The following is a 26,772-nucleotide window of genomic DNA, read 5'->3' on the forward strand; positions in this document are numbered from 1 at the left end:
TTTCTATATGAATTTGCTAGCCAAATGTTTTAACATGCTTTTAGTTTAGTTTGATTTATGAGCTATTTCTAAAGCATGTGATTTATAAAGTATTTTGATAAACATGAATTGTTGAGGTGAATTTCAGCTAGCAAGAGGAAACGAGTTTGTAAAAGTTTTAGCAAGGCATGGTTTATGGTTTGAGGTATTACTTTCAAAGCTTATGATTTTACACATGTTTTAGTTTATATCTAGTGTCTTGTTACAACTACAACACTATAGGGTAGGATATTAGGCGTCGAGGAATTTTGAGGTAGGGACACCTATCTTTGAGGTAGAGTTAGGGATCCCTATCTCCGAGAGTTTGAGGGGTTGATAGTATTGATCTTACTTTACTATCTAAGCCAAGGATTATGTTGGATTTAGTATTGATTAAATTTGTCATCTCTTGAGCATTTAGTTTGAGATCTATAAAATATTTTTATAAATGCTTTACTAAACATTTTATACTACGCTTGTTTCTAAAACCTAGTCACTTACTAGACTTTTTAGCTCACTCTTTCAAAATTGTTTACCACTTTTCATTTAGATATCGTGTTCCAAAGGTCTCGTCTTTTCTTCAATATGTCGTTGGGTCATTTGCACTTATAAGGGTATATATGTACTTATAAGTACATATAGTTTTGAGTTTAAGGGTAGCGAGGATTTGTTCTCGTAACTAAGAAATTTTTATTCTTTCATTACATTTTTCTTTAGAATTGTATTATTTGCTTCTGCATGAATTTCAAGCAAAGAGGTTAGAGGTTAGGGTGTATGGTTGAGAAGAAGTGATCCGACATATTTATTGGAAAACTTCAACCTATAATTTATAAATACTATGTCATTTGTTATTTTAAAATTTAATTGTTTTTAAAAGGTCTTATTAAGTATAACTTTGGGATGAGAAAAATTGAATCTATGACTTCTGTCCTCGAAAATATACAAATGCGTTACATTGAACTCACGGTGAAAAAAGAAGTTTTTTTAACCTAAAAGAAATCAAAGAAATAAAAAAAAAAAAAAAACCAACTTTAAAAATTGGGCCTAACGGGTCAGCATGAGGCCCAAGTTTTAGGCTAACCCTTTTAGTGCTCTATATATATTTTTCTGAATTAGGGTTTTTGGCCGTTCATTTGGCGAGTGCAGCTTCGAGTCTTCAATCATGGTGGCCGCTAAGAAGACCGTAAGTTTCTTCTTCCACTTCCGGCCAACCTCCGTTCTTAGTTCTTCCATTTTCCATTTGATCTTTGCTAGCTTTGGAGTGCCCTGACATTTTTCTTTCTTGTTGTGAAACCTTGAACAGAAGAAGACCCATGAGAGCATCAACAACAGACTCGCTCTCGTCATGAAGAGTGGGAAATACACCTTGGGATACAAAACCGTCCTCAAAACCTTGAGGAACTCTAAAGGTAGTCTATTGATTAAGCTTTCTTCTTTTTGTTACTGATCTGATCTCTAGATTTTGCATCGATTGATGTTCTGGTGTCTTTTTTTAGTTGATTAGTTGTATTTTAGTTAGGGTTTTAGCTGAAATTACTGAAAGTTTCGAGTCACAGTCATTCTGAGAATGGGAATGTTGTAAGGTGTTGATCTGAGATTTTGTTTCTTACGGCATTAGATTATTTATTTATTCTGGTCTTCATCCATCAATCAAATAGTCGACTTAGGTATCTAATTTATATTAATTGTATCAATTTAAATTACTCCGTGCGTGGGGATCTGTAGTTTCTTATTTGTTGTGCATGATCTGTTGTTTCTTAGTTTCTGCTTTTGTGGGTATATCTAATTTTTTGTTTGTTTTTCAGGTAAGCTGATCATCATTGCCAACAACTGCCCTCCACTCCGAAAGTCCGAGATCGAATACTATGCAATGTTGGCCAAGGTTGGAGTTCACCATTACAATGGGAGTATGTTTCTAACCCTTTCAACAAAGCATTATCTTTTTTTTTTTCCTTTGGCACCACATTGTCATTTAATCGCCTAGAACAAGTATTTATCTACCATCATTTTTTCAACTGAGAAAATTTCTCAGAACCTTTTTGGTTTGTTGGACTTGTTGGATAGCTTGATGGTTTTGCCCCATGTAGCTAAAGCAATTGCTTCATGTCATGGTTATGTTTATACCTTGACTCTTTGCCCCTTTTTTAAACAATAAATAGCGAGTAGAAATCTATGGAACAAGAACATATTAATTGTTTTGGATTAGGAGAAGGCTGTAAACAAAAGAATCTAGGGTAGTGCCTTTTGTTGATATGGATTAGAAGTTGATTATGGTGGAATAGATTTGCTTAAATTTTACTCATTGTGAACAAATATCTCCTTTTTATGTGTGCTCAGGCAATGTTGACCTTGGAACCGCATGTGGCAAATACTACAGAGTATGCTGCCTCAGCATTATCGACCCTGGTAAATTTCTCGATTAATCCCATCTTCTACTTTTGAATTACAACAGCCTGAACCCAACGTTCTAATTTTGGTTTTCTAATGTTTTCCAGGTGATTCGGATATTATCAAGAGCATGCCCGAAAGTTAGATTCCAACTTCGTTTTAAGATCATAGAATTTTGTTTCAGAGTTTCTTCTTGATTTTGGGTTCAATGTAGTGATGTGTTTTTGCTTGTGAGGCATGATATTATTGAACAAATGGTTTCATTATAAACCCTTTTTTTATTGTTCAAGATCATCTTATTCCAAAAAACTTTCGTATCAACCTTTGTGTTATATTAGCCTCGTAACAGTTAACCGTACAAGCATGTTACCTCCTTATATTTTATCGTTCTATTGTTATATTAGTCTCTATTTAATATGTTATGTTCGAACAAATTAATAAATTTGGAAGTCTTTCATGTGATCCTTCGACTAATCCAAGGTTTGATTGAAAGAAAATGTTTAATCTTCTCATATATCCAATGTTGCGGGTCGTGTCAAGAGGGCGCTAGGAGAGATTCGATGAGCTTGGTAGTGGCACCTATCTTTCATTCTGTATAGCAGTCTTGATGGTGAAATTTTGACAATAAACCTTAAACATAATGGTTTTTTTTTTTTATAATAAACTCATAGTTACTAAACTCTTTTGAATGGTTAATAAATTATTGGGTGTAGATCAACTCTCTAAGTATTCAAGTCATTTTAATTCAACCTAAAAATGTTAATTAGTCTAATCCAAAAAATTCGATTGGACTGGGTTTAAAATTTTTTCTTCAATTTTTTATATCCAATCCAACACAAAATCAGCTATTTTTTTAACATCAAAAAATAAAAATTAGAAATTAAAGTGTATCTCAAACTAAAGTTGAGAAAATTCAGAATTGTTTATGGTAGAAAATGTATAAGAAGGTAATTTCAACTAGTAACATATAAACATTTTAAATTATAGTCCAATTTCTGAATGTTCTATCAAATACACATTTAAAAATAAGATGTACAATTTTATTTTTATTAATTATATTGTTATTGGATTTATGTTCTTAAAATTTCTAATATTGGATTTATGTTTTTAAATTCCCTACCAAATAAGTTTGAGGGTACGAATTTCACTTTCGTCTATTGGTTTTTAAGTTTTATTGGCTCTTATCTTAAAATAAAAAGTCTTAAATTTTTTTTTGTTAGCTATTAGGTGTGTTCTTCAAACCAAATCAAATTTTTAAAAACTTAAAAAGATGTTTTTAGGATGTAGTTATTGTTTTTTAAATTTATCTAAAAATCCAATTGGACCGAGGAAATTATTATAAATGATAAAATTGTATTTTTTATATTTTATAAATATTTTAAATAACTGATTTAATTAATTTTTTTTTTTTTTAGTTTTTAAAATTTGGCTATAAAAATTAGTATGTTAGGCAATCGGATCTATATCCTTAATTTCGAAATTGACCGAAAGGATTTGTATGTAACAACGACAAGTTAAATTGAATAACGAAATTGTCATGTATTTATACTTTTTATATATATTTTAAAATTATACTCCAAAGCAAAATCCACCAAGGATTAGGTACCAAACGCTACTTCGAATTGTTTCCGATGCTGAAATCTTTCATTTTCACTCTCAGATCTGTCTCCGATTCCGTCCCGGCGCCTTGAAATCCTACCGGGTTAGCTTTATTCCCGATTTTCTTTTCATCCGGCGGCGGATTTGTTTCATTCCGGCTCCAAATGGAAGGTTTTACTGCAGAAGATCTGTCCACAATCGGAGGAATTGCGACCGTTTCGCTCCTTCATTCCTTCATTCCCACTCACTGGCTTCCTTTCTCTGTCGTCGGCCGTGTCCAGAAATGGACTCTCTCCAGGACTCTCCTCGTCAGTATGTTTTCTGCAATCGATCGTACTTCTTAAATCTCTCATTTTCGCATCTCTATTTGTTTTATTGTTCTGCGAATTACGGATTATTTGTTCGGATGTTATCTGAGAGAAAGATTTGCCAATGCTGGAGTTGATTTATCAAAATGCAGTTCAATTGTTTAGTTTAGTTGATTCTTGTTCGGTGTTACTGTGACATTGTTGTCTTAATTTCTCGGTAGTTTCGCTCATACGATAGTTCTTAGGGTTCTTTTGAGTATCAGTGGCTGCAGAGGAAGATGTTATCATACGAAACTCATAAACTAACTGTGAGATCCGATGAACTATATCTCTTAATCTATTAGGTCTTTACAATCAAAGTTCTATCATATGTCATGAGTCCATATAATATGCTTATCTTTCTACTGCTGTTGTTACTCCTTTAAGGTGTTTATATATATATATATATATATATATATATATATATATATATATTTATTTATATTTGCTAGTTTTGATGCTTGTTAGAATGTTGATATAATATAAAATTAACTTGATCAATTGCTCGTTTGACTTCACTAAGGTGAAAAAATGCATCACATTTTGGTTATTGTCTCTTCGAATGTAGAAGATTGAGGGAGCGCTTGGGAATCTTGTTTACCCAGTTGGTTTTTGGATGTATTTAACATTGATCTGTCTCTCCTTTTCCCCAAGGGATTTTTTACGATGTATTTGTTCGAAATAAATACACAAACATTTGGGTCAATCGGTGATTTAAAATGATTTATGACCATGAGGTTCTTTGTTCAAACCTCTGCACTTCCTCATTTTTTCCAATTAATATTTATTTTCACTTGTTGGGTCTTCTATATTTATCAAGCTACAAGTGAGTGGTGTGTGTTAGAGTGTTGATATGATATTAAATTTTCCTTCACTCATCAACCTAAGCTTTTGGGTCAATTGATGGTTTAACAATGTTTACTCAAATGGGCTCTAGACCTGAATTTAATGGAAGTTGCACTTTTTGGTCTTTTTTCTTTGTAAGTAAATTGATTAATCTTAGGGTTGCATATTAGAATGGGATTATAGACTACAATAACAAAACGAAGTGAAGTTAATTTATTCTTAAATTTAAGAATCCTACAGTGCACGTATATTTTGTTATTTTACAAAATGCAAGGAAGTGATATTTAGTGTAATATTAGTTTCATAATGCTTGCATCTGGAAATCTTATGTTTAGATGCATATTATATTTTTGCAGCTGCTTTTGGAGCAATTTTACATGTGATATCTACTTCACTTCTTGGAATAACCGCAATCACGATGGCTAATACAATTGCTGGTGAAGAAACTGTGCACCAGCTGGCTTCTCTTTTGCTTATAATTCTTGGAGCTTGTTACGTTTTATTGTTTATGACTGGAAGAGGCAGTCATAGCCACTCCCACAACCAACCTATGGAGAAAATGGCTGTTGCTGGTCTTGTCCTCGTACCTGCTTTGTCCCCCTGTGCAACCACTCTTCCAGTGTTTCTTGCTGTTGGAAATTCGTCTTCCATGATGGTGCTTGCTATCATTGTGCTGCTATTCAGGTATCAATTCTATAGGCATAAAGCTCTCTTATCTGTTGTACATTGTGCAACTTCTTTGTTTTGGGAGAAAGAAACCAATTAAAGAAAAATGGAGGGAAGGAATTATCCTAAGTCAACCAAAGGGTGCTACGTGGAAAAAAAGAGAGAATTTCAATGGAGATTGGTTATATTGGGGTTGGCCTATAAAAGGATTTTAAAAAAAATTCGAAGTTCACACTACATCTTGGAGATTTTTGTATAGATGACCTATTCTCAGTTCCTTGCATGATTAATGATCCGCCTCTAAAAAAAACATATGAAATTTAATCTTATGCTTACGTGCCAATATGAGCTCAACTCAACTGACTATATTCTTGAGGACAGGAGGTCTCATGTTCAAATCTTATGTTTACGTAAAAACACACCGTTGTTTTTTATAAACCATCACGTTAGCACGATGACCATTTGTACTGCGATCTATTTTTTCTCTCACTTTGTTGTGCGTGAATATGAAAAAGCGGTAGTGCGCTTTGACTTAAAGTAGAATGTTAGATTTCATTCATTTGTGGGACGGGTCAAAAGTCATAAAGGAATCCGTAGAGGGTCATCAGTACAAAAAAACTCCTACATCTTGCTTGATTCTACACAACATCAACATCTATTCCTTAATCCTTTCATCAAATATTCTAAAGAATTGTTGAAAAACGAAATTTTCATTAAGTTTTTCTTTGTTACAAAAAGGTGGACCCAACAAAACTTCCTCAATCCAATCTCGGTTTCTCTGGCCAGGAGCAAAGAGAAATGAAAAAGTCCACCGCTATACAAACATCTTTTTGCTTGAGAAATCACACGTGATGCCCAATCAAATATCCCCCTGGAAGCGACTGTGATGGCCTTCCTCAACTGAATTTTTCAAGGATTTGAGAGAAGTCTAAAAGACAAGTGCAAGATAGCTTAGGATTTCAAAGGTATTAGTGGAAACCACAACGGCATCCCAACTATTAGTGTGGAGCCCATAGTTAATCCTTACAATAATTTGATGTCGAAGTTTATGGAGATTTTGAAGTAAAATGGTTATTTGTACATTGTGCCACCGTTTAGAGCCTCGAAGAAAGTTGGCAAGTACTATGAAAAATTATATGTGTTGCACTTGCACATTGGCGTGTATTAAAGTTAGCTTTTGAAGCCGAACACCGAAGGCTGATATCTTACATATCCCTAAAACTAGAATGAATATAGTCTCTCCCTTCCCAAAAGTCGTTCTCGCTATTAGTAGATTTACCATGGAATAATTATAACTAAAAGCGGTTGTATATCTACTTTCAACTGAGAGTTGCTATTATAATTTGTTGTTAATGCCGATTCTCATTTAGTGAAAGTGAGAGGCCATCTACTTGATTGTTTTCAGTTCCAAGGGAAGTCTTTGGTCGCAAAGTTCGGTTGATTTTAACTTAAGAACCATTCATGTTATGCATTCCATTCATATTAAGCATGAATTTTTAAACCTAAGATTCATTTCATTGATTCATTACAACTTTTCTCTATGTTGTTGAATTTGCAGCACAATAACTGTGATGACTTCGTTGGTGGCTTTGTCATTCTACGGTGCTAGCCAGCTGAAGTTTCACTGGGTCGAACGATATGACAAACTTCTCGTAGGTTCGGTCTTGTGCGTGGTAGGTATTCTGACACTCATCTTTCACGACCACGAGCACAACCAACATGGACATGGAGGCTCCGTAGGAGACACTTTGCATAGGAAAATTATTGTACTTTAAGAATTTATATATTACCGTATCCTGCAGATACTTATATTTTTGATCTTCTGGGAAATTTCAAGACTGACTTTGAACCCTGTATTATATTACCATCAGGTGGGTTTAAAGGTCAGTTTCTTGTATTCCTTTGTTGCCATTTTGTCAAATCTAAGATTTTTTTTTCTTCTTCTTTTGTGTTTCATGTACGACCAAATAGAAGGTTAACACTCTGTTTCATTATTTTGTATCTTTGAAGCATAGGCTCAATGTTAGGATTCTCTACGTAGGTAGTAGCCCTTTGTACTTTGCAAGTGCCTAATTTGGCCCTTTGACTTCTCGTTCAAACTCAAACTTTATACTTTCTTTTAATGACTTTTCAAGTATTTAATTATAAGTTTGTTTAGAATGGTAATACAAAAGGTTGATTTGTTAATTCAAAATTTGATTTTGACTTATGAGATGTAGGTAGATTTAGATTTTGGGTTTTGATTTAGTTTTCACATTGTTACACTTTTGGTCTTGAGTTTAATAATTTTACTTTTAAGATTTAAGGTTTATTTTCCATAAAGTTATCCGTTAAGATTTTGAGATTTACGCTTTTAACGTTCATTTTTTTCTACCAAATACGAACTTTAGTTGTTAACATTAATGTCTTCTTAAAAAAATTACGAAGTGAAACTTTTAGTAGTAACGAAGCATTGTGAAACTTATTAAATTAATTAAAAAGTAAATGATTTATTTCAAACTCAAAATTTTTGAGTAAAATTAATATATTTTGAAATTTAGTGACTAAAATGAAATCACTATCTAATACTTAAAAGTATTTAAATCGTAATAAATTGAAACTCGGTGAAAAAGAAAAGCAAGGAACCATATTTCTAAAAAATAATAAAAGTTGTGAAGTTGAAGTTTTGAATACCAAACATATCTTCAAAGTTTGACACTTCTATAACCACTACTTAAAAGCAAACATGAAAAATGATCTCAAGAGGAAAAACTTTAACCTAAACACTCGATAATTTCTTCTTTGTGATTTCATTTACAAGAGGTTGGACTTTTTCCTAATCTGACTACTAATAATTATGGAAATATTCAATCACTTTTTTTCTCATATAATGCCTTGATTAGTTTAAAGTAATCCCAAGTGGCTAATCTTTATTTATTTATTAATCTTTTTTTTCTTCTTTACACTCTAAGTGGCTAAGAAATTAAATGAACAAAATATGTAAACTTTGCTTAAGATTATTAGATTTCTTTTTGCCATACATGTATTTTTTTTTTATTGTCGAGAAAGAATGAAATTTTGCTATATTTGAAAATATGTTCAACAAATTCACTATTTAAACCAATTACTTTATTTATGATTTGATTTGCATTGATGGGATATACATATGTATATTGGCCCTAGTATGAATTCAATTTTGAGATAGTTTGTATCTAATTTGTTTTTGAATTTTAATAATGTCTAATATGTTATGATCTTTCATTTTGGTGTTTAGTAGGTTCTTGAGACATTCAATTTTTTTTTATAAAATATCTATCAATCTATTCGATAAAAACAATTTCTTTTTGTATTCTATGAATCCATGAATTCTTTTTAAAATATTAAATAGGACAAGGTCGGTTTAATTAAACGTAAAATTAAAAATTTAAGAATCAATTTAAAAATTTAAGGACGTATTAGACATTATTATTATTATTACTTTTTTGTATTTATTTGATACAAAATTCAAAGTTAAAAATCCAAGGGATTATACCATAGATAGATAAAATTTTAAAAGTTTAAAGACTAAAGTTGTAAGTCGGCAAAACAAACATATCTCGACTATCTAGCATACAATATATATTAATGACTAAGAGATTCTGTGATTTAAATCTCTTTATTTTTATTGTACTAACGAAACCTTTAACAAAAACTTACCTTATTTTTAAAAAACTTGAGACTCATCAAGGATCAATGACTAAGTAGATATAATGAATCAAAATTAAAGAATCATACTCATTTCATTTTCATCCTCCTACTTTAATCCAAAACCATTATATCAAAATATATAAGAGAAAAATATTTTTTTTGGGTAATTAGAATGGATAGCAATCGTTAGAATAATTATTAACTATGTAGCAACATTTTAAAAAAATTGCAAATATAGCAAAATCTATCGGTGATAGACTTCTGTCGTTGATAGATTCATATGGTTTATCAGTGATAAACCAACATTTGCTACATAGTCTATCGGTGAAAGATTTCTATCATTGATAAATTTTGACAAATCTTGCTATATTTGCAATTTTTTTAAAATATTGCTATATACTTAATTATTTTGAATATAATTACTACATTTGCAACTAGCCCTTATTTTATTAGTTTTATTCAACTAAATCTTTACTAACCACAAAATAACATTGAAAGTTTTCAAACCAATGTTAAGATGAGTTTAGGGTTAGGATGAAGACATTCCAAATAGACTTGGGATTTATATGTACAATAAACTCTAGAAAAGTAAGAGTATTTATTGTCACAAAATAATTTGAATTAGTCCAAATGAAAAAAAAAAGAAAAAAAAGAAAAGGACTTTATGGTTTGAAATTCAATAGCCTAAAACTTGGGCATTTATTAATTCCCAATTGGAAAGCCAATTTGATTATAAAAGAATTGTTGAATTTGAGTTGCATGCAAATTGGCAAAGCCCCACAAGCTCCAATGACAACAACTTAAGTTCAAGGTCTTTTTTTCTACTCATTAATGGAATATTCCAATTGTTCTTTTGATTTTTAAATCAACAATAATAAAAGAAAAGTAAGCAATTAAAGAAGATATAAAAAATAAAATGAGTTTAATTCAATAGAGTAGCCATTCATAGCACGATTCAATTGGTTATTAAAACATATACTCTTTATCACAAATTTAAATTCTCTCTTACGTCTGGTATATAATAAGAATCCACTTTAAACAAGTTTGAGAACTCTTCCTTATTCTAGGTGAATCCCACGACACTAATTAACAAAATGATAATAATCCCAAAAAATCTAATACAGATCTGGCTTGAAAAAATTGAGAGAATTCAGTCCTAACTTCAAGATTATTTTGTTGAATTCTTTACGATCTAATTGGCTAAACTAGGTTGAACGTCCTAATCATGCATTCAAACACAAGAATACAAAGAAAAACATAAAACTTAAGAGATAAAACTCTACAAAAACTTTCACTCAAATTCAAAGTCTTCTTCCAAGAATGTCGAATTACAACTCTATTTAAACTAATTGAAATGTCACCATGAATGGACACAACGACGACCTTTCACCTAATAATTTGCCTAGGTTCATAAAAACCCTACAACTATCCTCATAATTGTAAAATACATAAAATTAAACGAGCACATATAAAGTCCAAAAAAATGCAAAATGATATGAATTTCGAGGATTTATTGCGGGACTTTTTATCAGCTTTTTAATAAATAAAAAAAATCTAACTCTTCTAACTTTGTTAGAAAGCTTAGATGGGAAGTAACTGATTCAATAAACAGCAATTTGAAAAAAAATATATATATATGAGAAATAATTTAAGCATTATTATGATTGAAATTAAGAAATGACCCTAAAGACTAATATTGTTTGAATGCCATCAAGAATGTTTTTTATGTGTGTGTACATATACATATACATATACATATACATATACATATACATATACATATACATATACATATACATATACATATAGTAAAGTAATTAAATCAAGTGAAATGAAGATAATAATAATTTTGAGAAAGAAAAAAAAAAGCCTAACTATTCCATCTAAGTATTCAATGAGTAATTATATCCTTTTAAAGTTAATCTTGCAATTAAATTCTAACAAATCGTTTGTGTATAGTTGTTTTTCTATGTATAATATTGATTGAAATTAATTTCACTAATCTTATAAATCAAATTCCAACAATAACTATAGATCAAAAAACAATAATGTAGCTCAAACATATAAAATTTGTACTCCTATTTTCATGTTCCCCCCCAGTTGAAAATAAACAAAGGAATAAAGATTAAATAGAGTATATATACGATTAGGGGCAAGCATGATAAAATGAAAAATCGAGATAATCGAAGTTGGCTAGGAATAAGGAAGGGTTTGATTGGTGTCGGTTTGGAAAAAATTCAAATTGACATTATTTTTAAATCTTCAAAAGCTTAAACGCCAACTAATCGATTGACCAACGGTTGGTTTGTATTCCTTCATTGATTGTGGTCTGTTTGAAGATTTACCAAATCGATCATAGTCGTTTTAGTGTTGATTTGGTCGAAAAACTCAAATTGCTATCGATCAAATCTCAGCTTCTTATCTAATTATTTTAGGATAACTTTTAATAAATTTTGGTAATTTTTAGAATTATACAAATTAGAGAGACTAAACATTAAACACGTAGAAGCTAAACCAACTTATATTATGGACTTATTTTTTTAAATTTGTTTTGAGCGGCTATAAAACCTTTGTGTTTTTTTTTTCAAAAATGTATTCCATATACGATCTATCTATGTATTAAAGGAAATTAATTAACTATATCCTAAGTCAATGATTCAATTCTCCACTCGGTTTATTTTTTAAAAAAACATCCCTATCTTCCATATTTCTTTAACACTTTTTTTAGGACAAAAAAACTAACCTAAAGTTAAAAAAAGAAGTTAAAATATCATTAAATTTAGTTTCTATTCTTTCGATGAGACTCAAATCTACTCATTAAAACTAAAATTTATGCAAATATATTTGAATAATATCAATGATAAAATAATTTTAAAAAAATTTCAAATATATAAAAAAAGTTTAATAATGTCTATTATTATATGAGTATTTATCAATAATACTAATCCTTAATTAAACTTTAAACCATGATCATAAACCTATCAATGCAAATAATAGAATCGTATCAACATAGAATTGAAACATTTACAAAAATTTCTTATTTTATTAAAAACCCCAAAATATAAACAAAAATGAAAATAACAAGAAGAAATAAATAAAAAAAAAAAGAAGAAGAAGAAGAAAAGAAATAAAAAATAAAAAAAAGGAATTAGCGAAGAAGACGCTTACGCGGCATAGAATTGGATTGGGCTACACATTTCGGAAACATTGCTTCCACGTTTTCATCCTTATTTCCCCCCACCTAACTCTTTTTCCTTACTTTATAAATTCATTCATGAAATAAATAATAACAACCCCATCCATTTGTCAATTATAAATATCAAAATTTGAACCATCTAACTCTTAAATCAAGGAATCTTTTTTTTATAAATATATATCCCACTGAAAATGAAACTAAAATCCACAAAAATTCAAGAAAAGTACAAACCCAAATGAGAACTAAACAAAAGAATGAAAAGTGAAATAATATAGTAAATAATTAATAAAAAGAAATAAACATTAATAATTATATATGTATCAAATTATTAAATTTATCTTCAATGACTGTGTTAAAATAAAACATAAATTAATATAATTGTTATATTAATTTAGACTTAATTATTGATATGGAAATAATGTTTATTTCGTCGTCACAAAATCACATATGTTAAAAAAAAAAAAAAAAAAATAGTGTGTTTTTTCATTACAAAAAGTATACAAAGTATAACTCAAAAAAGAATAGAAAAATAAATAAAAAAGATTCGTAATTAATAATAACAATTCATAACCCTACCAAATCTTCACACTATAATCGCAATTCTTCTTAACGATCTTCGCCGCCGTCGTCAACTCATCCACCGTCACATCACAATTCACCTTCACTCTCATCTTCCAGCTCTTCACCGCTCCAACTTTCACCTTAATCGGAACTCCAATCTCAACCTTCAACACCACCACCCTCTGTTTCACCGATTCAATCAACCCATTCTTCGCCCCACTCGACAAATTAACACCCGTTCCTCTCACAACAGATCTAAGCACACTCACATTCTTCGCAGGCTGAAAAAAATCAGGCAAAACACCCTCCGAAAGTTTCTCGTTTGAGAAATATATTCGAACTGAGCTACCTGTTAAGTAATAGATTCCGATCTTCTTATTCGGATTATCCGCTCGAACAGTCAGATTGAATAGAGGCGAGATCGCGGAGGAGGAGGAGGATGTTAATAAGTTGAGTCCGGAAACGGAAATGGCGTCGATGGAGTAGTTAGGTGATTTAGGGCGAACGACTAAGTAGAAAACGGCGACGGTGATGCCTAGAAGGATGATGAGGAGGATGAGGATGGCGAGAAGGCAGAAAAGGCAGGAGCGGCAGGGGTTGCGGCGGCGGCGGTTTTGGCGAGTGTAGAGTTGGAAGCGGTGGGCGTTTTCGGGAGGAGGAACGCGGTAGATTTGGTCTTTGGGGAGCTGGATGACGTAGGTGCCGGGAGGTGGAGAGGGAGGTTTGGTGGTGTCGGAGAGGGTGGAGGAGGTGCTGGGACGGGGGGAATCGACGGTGGGATGGACGCGGTCAGCCATGGGAGGCGGAGGGAGAGAGAGAGAGAGGGTTGTGAGATGAAGAGTGAGGAGGAAGGAGTTGAAGAAAGGGAGAAGAGGGGCATTTATATAAATATATAAATATATATATATATATATATATATATATATATATATATATATATATAAATAATTAAAAATATTAAAAAAGAAAAAGAGAGGAGACAGTTAAGGAATGGGTGTCAATAGATTTGATGACGGACGATGGCCGGACGCCGAATAGGTCAAATATTTAACGCGCCTACGTTCCTTCTTTACTTCACTCTATCCCAACACTTTCCAAAGGGTAAGTTCGAGGCATGGACTCACATTATGATGCAAATTTTGATGAATTTCATCCGTCGTTTTTAGTGTCTATGTTTATAAGAATAGATTTATTTAGTTATTGAGATCGTTTGGTAACGTTTTCGTTTCCTATTTTATATTTCATGTTTTCATTTTTTAAAAAAACCGAAATGTTTGATAACGTTTCTTGTTTCTTGTACTAAAAAAAATAGAAACGTTTCTTATTTTATAAGGAGTTACTAAGAACAAAAAAAAAAGTGTTTCTTTTATCTGTTTCTCGATTATTTTTATCTGTTTCTTTTTTTCTCAATTATTTTTATTGGTTTTCTTTTCATTTTTCTCAATTATTTTTCTATTGGTTTCTTTTTCCCTTTCCATTTTCCTCTCCACGTGAATTTTTTATTCCTCTTATGTCCATTGTCTTTTCCAAATAACCATCCACTTCCTCTTTCTCTTATTGTCTTCCTCTACACGCCGTCTTCCTTTTCGCTTCTCATCGTCTTCGTCTACAAGCCAGACTCTTTCTCTCTATCGGATCCATAGTTTTCGTCTTCCTCTTTGCGTGGATTCGACGAAGGAAACGAGAACGTTATCAAGACACAAAAATATATACCGATAGCATTTTGCACAATTCACAATTATATTAGATTGAACAGTTGTCAAGATGATTTATTCGATGACTTTAGCAATGAATCAGTGATCGTTGAAGATGCACAAAATTTGTCAGCCAATTTGAAGAGTAATATAATTGAATTAGATGTGAGTTAACATCATCTAAGAGAAATAACCCGAGTGAGAGATGATATTGCCAATCAAATTTGAACAACATTTGAAAGATAGATACAATTTTATGTTTATGTTATTATTTTTATTTGTGCACTGGTATTCTTTTGTATTAAATGAATAAACTTTTGATAATTTTTTTAATGTTTAATGAAGGACATATTTTTTTTTGTTTAATGTTTAATTGAATTAGATGTGAATAAAATAACATGAATAAAATAAAAAATAAATCTCGAAGAAAATAAAGAAACGAGAAAGAGTTATCAAACACATTTTTTGTTTCTGTTTTTTTTTTCAAGAAACAGTTATCGAATACATTTTTTCAAGAAACAGTTATCGAACACATTTTTTGTTTTCATTTATTTTTTTCAAGAAACAAAAAACAGAAACAATTATCAAACATATTCCTATTTCTTATTCTAAAAAAAGAAAAAACAGAAAATGAAAACATTACAAAAGGGGTCTTAAGTTTTTATAATATACATTTTTTAGTTTTCAAGTTTTTTTTAAGGAGGTTTAAAAGGTTGTAGAAAAATGTTTGGTTTAATTTTTTAATAATAATTTTATAATAAATTTTAAAAATAAATTATTTTAGTTTAATAATAATAATAATAATAATAATAATATTATTATTATTATTATTATTTGAGGGGGGCAGTTGGCAGACACGGAGAAGGGTCTTAGTCTCTCTCTCTCTCTCTCAAATATCTTTGTGTTTTTGTTGGAATGCTAGAGAGAGGGGAAAGAAGAGAAAGAAGGTTCCTCACGTGGAAATTAAGTCAAGGGTTTGGGGGTAGGGTACCCTTTAATTCCAAAACGGCAGGCGTGGGGGTGATGTCCTAAACTTAAATCATTTCTTTATTCTTCTTCCATTCTTAAATAATAATACAATTCTCTCTCTCATTCCATCATCTCTTTAAATAAATCTACAAAACTCATTCCATCATCTCTCTAGATATTCATACACTCATTTTGTTATATTTGTTTTCCATAATTTTCCTATTTAAAATGATATTTTCAATAAGTTTTGTATAATCATTTGCTTGTTTATTTATTTATTATTATTATTTTAATATTGGTTAACTAAAGTAAAGTGAAGTGTTAATTGTTTTGGTCCCGTCAATTTTGATCAAACCATAATTTAAACTTTCGATGGGCTATGTTTTAAACTATTGATTCTCAAAATGCACACTCTAAACTCTCTCCCTCTATAATTTTGATCCATTTTGTTATACTTAAAATTTGTTTTATATATACATACATACGTAAATATATGTATGTATGTAAAACATAAGTATAACAAAATGGATCAAAATATTTATAAAATATAATAAAATTTTAAATCTATCGTTGATAGATACTAATAATCTAGACATGGATATACTATCTAAAACTTTTTTATATTTTCTAAATATTTACAATAGTTTTATCATTTACGGTTAATTTATGGTTTCTAAAAACCATATCATTTTGAAAGCTATTTCTTAATATTAATATCATATAATCATTTAAAAAATCAGACAAAAAATAGTTCTACAACCTTTTATTTTTTATATTTTTAAAACCCATAAACTAAAAAGTGTATCGGAAAAACTCAAGAACCAAAAAGAAGTTTATTTCTATAAATCTAAAGACTAAAAATGTATATTTTTAAAATTCAAAGACCAAACACATGTATTCATCAAAACCTATGAACTAAAAAGATAATCTTCTCGTTTTTTCGGTACAATAAAATATCATGCAACAAAATAGACTTTCTTTTTTCTATAAAAATCTCAAATAGTGAATTTTATGATAAGGACTAATTTACAACATATGGAACTAAAGTATAAATCCTTTATGAAGAGAAATAATTGAAAACATGAGCAAACTTTCTAAACCAAATGAAAATAATATTTAATTTCTAGTTTTTAAACAATGAAATAGTGTATGAAAGTTAATTAAAGGTAATAATACATTGGTTAAGTTAAATACTACTTTTCTGCCTACTTTTGATTTTATTTCACTTGAAGTATTATTATTCAACTTTTAACTTTGATTATTATTATCTTTTATTTTAAGTGATCTATTTGATCTATTTATTTTCATTTTACTTTCAAGGGACCAACTATGCTTTTCTTTTTTAAAGTTCTAAAAATATTGAAAGTTCTTACTGAAAATAAAATGAAGATTTTAAGAGTATACGAATCAAAATGAATTAAAATTAAAAATAATACAAAAATGAGAATGAATTATCGAGGGAAAAGGGAGTAGTTAATTAGCCATGTTTTTCATTGAAATGACTTCTTCAAATAGTGATTAATTAAATTGTAAACAAAACACCAAAAAATGGCAATTTCTTCCCAACAACCAATTTGTCTTTATTTTCTTCTTTTCAAAATTCTTTCCCCTCTCTCCATTCTTATATGAGGATTTGTAATGTGTGAATAAGAATAATATATATTTGTGAAATGAAAGGTTGAAATTTCTTACTACCTAATTCCAAGTTGTAATTATCATGTGATAATCTTTATTAGTATATTTTAAATATATGTTTGAGTTATGATAATCTATTTATATACTTAACCCATTTTTGTAATAATTTTAAGAATAGTTCAAATCTCACTATTGATAAATTGTTATCATAGCTTAAAAAAAGTATAGCAACTTGTGGGAAGTTTTGCCCCAAAGTATTGACCATGAAAATATATTATTTTAAATATTTTAGAGTTGTTTTTAAATATAGCAAAATGAATCAAAATATTTAAAAAAATATAACAAAATTTTAGATTACAACGATGATAGGCATTAATACAAGTCTATCAATATTTTTTATTGATAGATTCTGAAATTGTTGTTACACTTCGGTCTTCAAATAAACGACACGTTTAGATTCAGCAAACTGGTACAGAAAATGCAAAACAGAAATGGCAGGATGGATCGATTAAGGAACTAAAAATTGCAAAATAGAAAGAGATTAGTATATGACTGAATCGCGGAACATGCCTTTTTAAGACGTTTCGCGGCTCTACTCTAGATTGTGCAAACAGATTGTCGTCCTGTCGTCCCCAGGATAAAACAACCTCATCCTTCAGTTGAGTTTGTCATTCAAAGTTGAATGACACACAATTGCTTGTAATAACAGAAGAGAAACAGAATAGAAGAAAAAGACAGAAGAGAAGAGTGAGCTTTTTTTATTCTCTCTCAAATGAAAGAGGAACGGGATATTTATAGGTATAGATAAAGAAATTATTATGGAGAAAATAGGATTAATGACGGTAAACGTTATGTTAATCAAAATTAAATTCTTAATGGTAAAACATTTCACAATTCTAGAAAAAACGTTTTAGATAATTAAAAGAAAATTTTAATAAACTCCTCTCCTCACCACATCCGACCACCCAAAATGCGTTGATCAATCAATAGGGTATATGAATGAGCCTCTATATTCCAAAATAACCAACGTGGGAATGCTTTGAAGAATAAAATAATAAATTTTTTCTTTTTACACATTTTTCATCAAATATAAATTTTGTTATATTTTAAAAATATTTTCAACACTTTTTTTTTATTAAAAATATAATTTACAACATTTTATTACAAAAATTACTTTAATCATATAACTTCCGTTTTCATTGTTTTAGTCCCTCAATTTTTTATTACTCAAAATAAATTTAGATGGTACAAAAGATGCAATTAAAAATATAAAATTAAACATTGAATTGATTATATATGTGTTATGAAATGATTTTAAATATGAAAAATGTGTTTTTTTTTTCAAATTTAAAATCACAATCTCAAACTTAAAAAAAAAAAAAAAAATAGTTCAACTAGTATATGCTAGAGATTAAAAAAAATCGACGGTTCAAATCTCCCTATACCATTTTGTACAAACATGCACTCCCTATACCATTTTGTACAAACATGCACTCAAATATTAGTACACTGCCAACTTTTCTAATGTTGTCTAAAATTTTAGAAACAAAAAACAAAAAACGAAAATGTTCAATTTAGCTACCATTTTGTTTTGTTTTGTTTTTTTTTTTTTTAAATCAAGCCTATTTTCTTTCCGTTTCTTACCATTATTTGTATCTTCTTTTAGCATAACGATTAAGTTTTAGTACAAATTTTAGAATTAAAAAAAGTTTTTAAAAGCTACCTCTTCTCCTCACACCAAAAAAAAAAGTTACCAATAGAACCTAATTAAACATAGACTATAGAGTTTTATTAGACATAAAATTCAAATTTATATTTAACGATCGACCAGTTTAAAAAGAATCAAGAAAGACGTTAAAATTGACTAGATTCGAAATCAAAAAATTTAAAGACGTATTAAAAACTCGTAAAAAATTGAACATTATTCGTACACAAACAAGAGTTTAGAGAGAGAAGTCTAACACTTTTACTAAAATAATAATAAAATATATAAATTATGAACATATAATATGAAAGGATGAGAATAAGAATATATATATATTTATATATGGAGTTGGCAATAAGATTGGAAAAAGCCAGCTTTGTGCCAACCATATAATTTGAAGATTTTATGAATAGTTAAATAAAAAAATGCAAATAAATAATAATAATAATAATAATAATATAAATAAAAGAAAAATGTACAAAACTTTGTTGAACTATTTTGGTTAGGGATATGGCTTCACTTCATCAACTCACCTAAGCTACCTTTCACTTTAGCTTTCATTTGAATCAATCAAACCACAAATTTCCTTTATTTATTTTCATATTCATCCCTTTTCTTTATTATTATGTCATTTTCTTTTTAATTTGTTCTCCTCCTAATTAACCTTTCTTTTTGTCAATTTAATTTCTAAGCCAACTTTTGGCTCTATCTATTTTACTTACTCCTCATGGGTTAAATAAAGGTAATATATATATATATATATATATATATATATATATATATATATATATATATATATATATATATATATTTATCAATTAGAATATTCCCAAACTTTTGAAACTTTCCATTTTATATCTTCGATTTCCTTTTTTTTTTTTTTTTTTTTTTATATAAACTGGTTTTAAGAACCTTTTTATCATTTTTAAGAATTAATTAATGTGTCATTTTCTTCGTTTCTCTCACTCAACTCTCCTTTATATTTCTCTCTCTTTTTCGTATTGTCTTCTTTCTCGGTGTTACTTCTTTTGTACTTTTTATTGAATCTAAAATTTGTGAAAAAAAAAATATAATATTATTTTAATCTCTTTTGTATTCCATGTTGGTTACTTTGGAGTGTGGATGCTCCTTCTTATACTTATTGATTCATCAATGGGTTTGGGTCATTAGGGCAACTATGTTTTGGAAGAAGGGAAGAGATAGACAAATGTGGATATATGTTTTTATCTCTATATGTGCCCGTCAATTGGGGTGAGGGAAGATAAAATAATATATATATTTTTACTATTTTTTTTTTGATTTTCTAAAACGTGTTTTTATTAATTGTTATTAATGTTTCCATATTACGTTCTTCTCATTCTTATTTTGTGGGCATTCTGTGAAAAACAAAGGTTCCCAAGCTTTGAGTGTGTCTGCCATTTTGAGTGATTTTGATTCTAGTTGATTTCTATGCAAAATCAATTAACGACGAGAGGCTATTTTATCTTAAGGATCGAACGATGGGAATATTCTGTTTGCAAAATCCAGAGTAGAGTCACGAAACATTTTAAAGAAAGCGTGTTCCGCGACTCAGTGATCTACTAACCTTGTTTCTGTTTTGCAGTTTTTGTTCCAGTACCGATCTATCTTTGCCGTTGTTGTTCTATTTTCTACGTATACCAGTTTACCTGATCTGAATGAATCGCGTGTTGAAGACTGAAGTACAACAACAATTTTTATGTCCGATAATGATGACACTCATTTCCTTGTATTTTGTCTTTGACGAAGGTAATAGTGAAAAAACAAGTTGTTTATTCTTTTTCTCTAACAATACTGTGGTCGGTGGCAAAAATTAATTAACAAAATTTGTTTAGACCAAACAAGAACCCTAAAGTAAGAGAGGTAGAAAGTGATCAGTGAGACTAGAACTAGAGTGAGAAAAGAAAAAAAAAATATATATATATATAGAAAATAGAGTTTTGATAATGCCGACAAAGGTTAGAATTTAAACCATGTTTTTGAAAAGTTGGTCTTATTTCATTTATTCAAAATATTTAAATTTAATTGTACAAAGACTTCCATCCTTAATCTGAGTCTTTTTCAAGATAGCGTAAATCTGAATTTTAAATATACACAACACCAACGATAAAATAAACAAATTTGGATAAGATCCTCTTATTTGAATAAGATATAAAAATATATTATGGATATTATGTTTTTTTTTCAACCATTGTCTAGTTGTTAACCTGAGAATAACTCTATGGATAAAAACATCAATTATCATTCAAAAAGTTGACAGTTAATCTAAAAATTGTTTATTTTAGATCTGTATCAATATAATTATAAGTAACGACGGATCATATACAAGTTTATCATATTCAATTTTGACAAATTTATCGATATAAACTAATTTTAAAATTTTGAAAACAAAAAAAGGGTATAAGCTATTAATTTCCTCCTCCCACATGTTTGAGAAAAAATGGGTTGTTTTATATATAGTTTAATGAAAATTTTTAATTTGCCAAATTTTCAAAGTGCTTCCATTTGTATGAAAAGGGAAGGTTTTGTTTAATTTTGGAGAATTTAAAGGCCTCAAGTTGTTTGATTTAATTGGCTTCATTTGTCTTTTGTTCATATTCCTTCTTGTCAACACAATTTCTTTGTATTTCTTGCTTTGAAGTTTAATTTATAATTAGTTTTGGGTTTAATAATTCTTTTTGACTTTTCTTTTTCTATTTTTTTATTTATGTTTTGGGACATACGACAATCTAGATAACATCGATGTCATATTTTATTTATTAATATGCTCCACGAAATAAAATGTAAAAAATGAGATAACAATTTTTGTTGTTGTCTGAAACTCGATGCATTTTAATTCATACAATTTTAATAGAGAAGTATTGAAAAGCGTGAATAATCGAAGATGAAACAAAAATAACAACACAAAGAGTGAAAACATTAAAAAAGAGGATAAAATCGATTGAAAATTGTAGAAACAAAATAATTTTATAGGACCTAAAACAATCAATTCAAACCTGAGTTTTTTTTCTTTTTTGTTTTTTTTTAACATTACAACCTCACCATGTTACAACCATCAAACACTCCCAATGTTCATATTTAGTTATCCTATCCTAATTTTTACCACGAACTTTTCTTATTAATTTGAAATTTATTTATATCAAAATTAGTAAAATAAAAATAATAGTACATATTCAAGATAAAATACATGAAATATAATTTTAAAATTTGTGATTTGAAGTTTAATGGTATTAACCTAACATTCCTATCTAAAAATCGGAAATTCAATCTTGTTATGACTTGGATATTCGAGAAGACAACAATTACCCTAAATCATATATTATACACATTAAAATAAAAATAGAAAAAAAAAAAAGACAAATGAATTAGAAAGACAGAATTATCTCAAATTTTTTATTTTGGGCAACTTCCATTCAAATAATATTTTAATTGGAAACATTTATTTTATTTCAGTTTTGTTAAAGTTGCAATTGATTTCGAGGTGTAATAAATGAAAAAGAAAGTCAGAGATTGAGAATTTAATTTGATTTGATTGTGGGGTTTGTATTTAATTCAAATTTCTTTAGGAATAGTTTCCTTTCTTTACTTTAAACCTTTTTTTTTTTGATAATTTAATTTCGTTCTAATCATCCATTATTCTTTGTTCTTAACATTTAGGCTATGTTTACTGACTGAAACAAAAAAATGGCTCTCATTTGATTATCTTACGTTGTTTATTTGTGTTTTGTATTTACGATGACATGTTGAATTCAAATCTAAATTTGTAATGAAATAACATAATCATAAATTGAGAGTGTCCAATCCAATTGCACTTGAGTCTTATGCTATATTGTTACCATTAATGCTAATATTATTACTACTGTAACAACAGTTAAAAAATTATCAATTTTGACTTCTTTATTGTTATCATTATCGTTAACACTCGAAGGTCAATAAATTTATCAAAATTTATAATTTTAAGTACTATCAAAAGCAATCTAATTAAACTTGCGATCGAAGCTCATCAAAGTTGATCTATTAATAAAATTTCATTATAACTATACCAATTATTGTCACAGAGCGATAAATGTGACCTTAGTTTTACTTATGTTAAAAAGAAAACACTTGGTTTCTTTTTTTCAAAATTTGATTTGTACTTACAATTCATCGCAAATAATAGTCATTTATTTTATGCAAAAATGTTCCTAACAACTCTCTTTTATGTAAAAATGTGTGGTTTTTTTTCTCTATCTAGATGGGAGTTTGTCACGCCCCTCCCGGAACCCCTCACTCACCCAAAAGAAGGTGTGATGACTGGCAACCATTGCCATACTAATTATCACAACAACCTCTGAACTAACAATGCATGTGACTAAAACCAATTCAAGCTAAATATGCTTGAACACTTACAACTAGACAGACATACAGTGGAAACAAAAATCTTACTACCTAGACTCACGACTTCTAATTTATGCTAAATGCATACACATGCTAACTATAAAGAGAATAACCTCAGTTCACCAATAGCAGCTGTAGAGCAGGCTCGACATGATGATTACTATAAGGAAAGTGAGAAAACATTTTGAAAGAATGAGTTGAAAAACAAAGTGAGTGACTATTTTGTGAAACATGCTTTTCTAAATAGTTGCTCTGTGCTTTGCTTGAAACATGTAAACAAATAAGCATTTCATAAACTTTTTCTGAACATTAATCTATAACTTGTAACTGGGTGACAACAATCTCATTATCACTTGACATATCTTAGTTCACTAGCTAGGTACAGTTCATACTGAACCTTCTCCCTAGGCACTTTGTACTGGAACTAGGCCGTTACTGCCTTTACATATTTGTATGAAAAATCTACGTGTATATTCAACTAACTTTGTACAGTCTCGGGTGCAGAACCATGTAAAACATTCTTTTAATTTTAGTTTGGAAACATACTTGAATAAATACTTATAACTTAGCTTCCAAATTCCATGTTTTATAATTCATGCTTAGAAATAGCTTATAAAACATGTTTGGTATAAACCTTTATTAAACTCATGCTTTAAACTCATACTTTGCACATCATTAACTAAATTAGTAAAGAAATATCATTTCTCGGAGTATGCTTAGAAACTTTTAACTTTAAACTCATGTTCATAACTAACCACTAAAATTCATTTTGTCACTCACAAACTTGTAGCTAAACTCCTTAGCTTAGAAATTCCTTCTTCCTTTTCTTGATCTAAAACAAAGGAATTAATATTTCATATTAACTTCCTCATACTTAGAAAACATCCAAAAATCCAAAAATCCATTTTTTTTTACCAAAAGCCATTGTCCATTCCATGACACTGTCATGGGCATGCCTCGTGCATGCACAAGTAGGCCATGCCATTGCCCTGGGTGGCGCTGGCTAATGTCGCAGCTGTGTGCCCTAGGCACCAGCCTTGTGCCCAATGCGTACCATGCTTTGTCACAACGCCCAACACACATAAACACCTTACCACACATCACTAGCCTCTCAAATGGTCGTAACACAAGCCCAACACGCCTAGCCTCAATGCCTAACCTTGACACTCATGGCCTGAAGCTTCTGATTTCACCTTAGAAAACCATACTTCACTTAGAAAATTCACAACTAAAACTCCATAACTCAAAACAAGAAATTTCCTTCTACAAACTTGTTTTTCATCCTCTTTACTACATTACCTCAAAATTTTAGGTCTTAATTTGAAGTAACGAGCTCTATAGCCTCAATAGAATCAACACTGGCCAACTTTACCTAAGAAATGACCTTCATGCTTCCCTATAATGGATGAATGCTTTCATCGTGTTCTTTTTGTTCGATAGCCTAGCCACTTAAATTAGAATCACTTATACAGCTTTTTCAATTAGAATTACCCAAAATGAACAAGTGAAATGGGAGAACTTCCTCTTCAAAGTTTCCTTAAATACTGACTCTTGCATGATTGCCTTAATTACCGTTTTTAATTCTTTGCATGCCTAGACATCTAGAATCCACTCCACCGAGCCCTACTAGAACGCCTAAAGTTCACTTGATCACATGGTATGCCACAACAACTAAAGGTTCTTTTGGCACATCTTGCCGCTGCCTAGTCTCTCGGCACACACACCATGTAGTCTAGCCATGGGTGTATGACTTGTCTCACCTTGTCCTTTAGAGGTTCTTTTGGCACATCTAGACCACACAAATCCTTGGTCGTCTAGCATGCTTTCCTCGTCTAGGGTGTGTTTTTTCCATCTAATTCTTTGTCTTCAGAGGTTTTCTTGACATGGTTGGCCGTCCAACCATGCTCAACGCCTAGCACTCATGTCACTCTTTGGTTGCCTAAAACATGCTCTTTAAAGGTTTTTTGTCGCCTAGCCTTCCATGTTCAATACTAGCCAAAATTTTGAACTTCTTTTCCTTCCCTTTTTTTTGCTTCCCACTATGAATTCTTCCTTCCAACACTTAACAAATTACCTCTCAAGCTTCTATTTTCGAAACCACAACACAACTTAGCCATAACTCTTTTGAAAAATCTAAAGGTGACTAGGGTTTACAGATTTGGTTCAACTCTTGGAGCAAGCACAAACTATAGTAATTGAGGTTGAGAGACAAGATTGTTCGACTTTAGATTTCTCATAATTTAGGACAAAGGTGTTGAGTCTCAAAATCATTTATTCTTTAAATACTCTTTTAGTCTGACTAGAATAATGGGAAGATGTGCTCTTTTGGAAAGGTATTTCCATAGGATTTTTCATTGGGATACAACACTAGACTAGATTTTTCATAGGAGTGCAAACAATCAGATTTGAAATAAAATTTGTAGAGTGCTTGGGTGTGCTTTTAATTATCATCTTTAAAGAGAGTATAATCTTTGTGTTCATGAGACTACTTATGTTCTCAAGAGGTCGATTAGATTGTGCAATCTAGTGTTTTTTTTCTATTGTTCTAAATGACTCAAGGCTTCTATATTTAAGAATTCTAATTGTATTTTGTTTGTATCTTGACCTTTAAGTTGTAATGTATGGATCTTTATTACAATTTAATAGTTTTTTCAATTTTTTTCTATAATTAATCAAACATAGCTCAACTATTTAAAATATGAGTTTTTTTTTAAGTTCTTTATTTTGTAGAGATAACCTTAATTTTGCAATTGCAATGCCTTTTGATCCAAAGTCTGAAAATAATGAAATATGACCTTTTATCTATATTGTCACTTGCTATTTTAATGAATGTGAAATTTAAGGGCATTCTTACGATAGTGCACTCACATGCTAGGATTCTCGATCTCTTTCCCTTACACTCGTGCCTCCTCACGCTCACTCTCGATTTGTGGATGGCGTGTAAGGAACAAAATGAATATTTCACATGCTCTTAGTGTGCTTTGAGAATGATAAAAGGGTCGATACTTATTTGTTTTTGAAATATGGATGAAACATCACAAATTTGAAATTTAAAATTTGAGTCATCCGTAAAAAAAATGAAAGAAC

General features: G+C 29.9%; 3 protein-coding genes across 3 annotated transcripts; 2 read left to right on the forward strand and 1 right to left on the reverse strand.

Annotated features, from left to right (window-relative positions):
- Window positions 1-1,096: 1,096 nt before the first annotated feature.
- Window positions 1,097-2,727, forward strand: LOC103492467 (60S ribosomal protein L30). The gene is made up of 5 exons (XM_008452865.3): window positions 1,097-1,201; window positions 1,322-1,427; window positions 1,824-1,925; window positions 2,356-2,424; window positions 2,514-2,727. Exons 1-5 carry the CDS (start codon window positions 1,181-1,183, stop codon window positions 2,549-2,551), a joined length of 336 nt encoding a protein of 111 aa, XP_008451087.1. The 5' UTR covers window positions 1,097-1,180; the 3' UTR covers window positions 2,552-2,727.
- Window positions 2,728-3,954: 1,227 nt separating this feature from the next.
- On the forward strand, window positions 3,955-7,987 carry LOC103492468 (uncharacterized). Its single transcript, XM_008452866.3, has 3 exons — window positions 3,955-4,317; window positions 5,555-5,882; window positions 7,423-7,987. Exons 1-3 carry the CDS (start codon window positions 4,170-4,172, stop codon window positions 7,637-7,639), a joined length of 693 nt encoding a protein of 230 aa, XP_008451088.1. The 5' UTR covers window positions 3,955-4,169; the 3' UTR covers window positions 7,640-7,987.
- A 5,194-nt stretch (window positions 7,988-13,181) lies between these two features.
- LOC103492469 (NDR1/HIN1-like protein 13) lies at window positions 13,182-14,160 on the reverse strand. Its single transcript, XM_008452868.2, has one exon. The coding sequence runs from the start codon at window positions 14,082-14,084 to the stop codon at window positions 13,299-13,301; it is 786 nt and encodes a 261-aa protein (XP_008451090.1). The 5' UTR covers window positions 14,085-14,160; the 3' UTR covers window positions 13,182-13,298.
- Window positions 14,161-26,772: the final 12,612 nt, after the last annotated feature.

This window comes from Cucumis melo, chromosome 2 (assembly GCF_025177605.1).
Source record: "Cucumis melo cultivar AY chromosome 2, USDA_Cmelo_AY_1.0, whole genome shotgun sequence".
NCBI lineage: Eukaryota > Viridiplantae > Streptophyta > Magnoliopsida > Cucurbitales > Cucurbitaceae > Cucumis > Cucumis melo.

What these genes read in the sequence shown, in the direction of transcription:
- LOC103492467 (XM_008452865.3), top strand. Translation starts at nt 1,181, where the DNA reads ATGGTGGCCGCTAAGAAGACC. An exon ending in AACCTTGAGGAACTCTAAAG is followed by an intron (nt 1,428 to 1,823) that starts GTAGTCTATTGA and finishes TTTGTTTTTCAG; the next exon opens with GTAAGCTGATCATCATTGCC. An exon ending in CCTCAGCATTATCGACCCTG is followed by an intron (nt 2,425 to 2,513) that starts GTAAATTTCTCG and finishes AATGTTTTCCAG; the next exon opens with GTGATTCGGATATTATCAAG.
- LOC103492468 (XM_008452866.3), top strand. Translation starts at nt 4,170, where the DNA reads ATGGAAGGTTTTACTGCAGAAGATCTGTCCACAATCGGAGGAATTGCG. An exon ending in CTCCAGGACTCTCCTCGTCA is followed by an intron (nt 4,318 to 5,554) that starts GTATGTTTTCTG and finishes ATATTTTTGCAG; the next exon opens with CTGCTTTTGGAGCAATTTTA. An exon ending in ATCATTGTGCTGCTATTCAG is followed by an intron (nt 5,883 to 7,422) that starts GTATCAATTCTA and finishes TTGAATTTGCAG; the next exon opens with CACAATAACTGTGATGACTT.
- LOC103492469 (XM_008452868.2), bottom strand. Translation starts at nt 14,084, where the DNA reads ATGGCTGACCGCGTCCATCCCACCGTCGATTCCCCCCGTCCCAGCACC.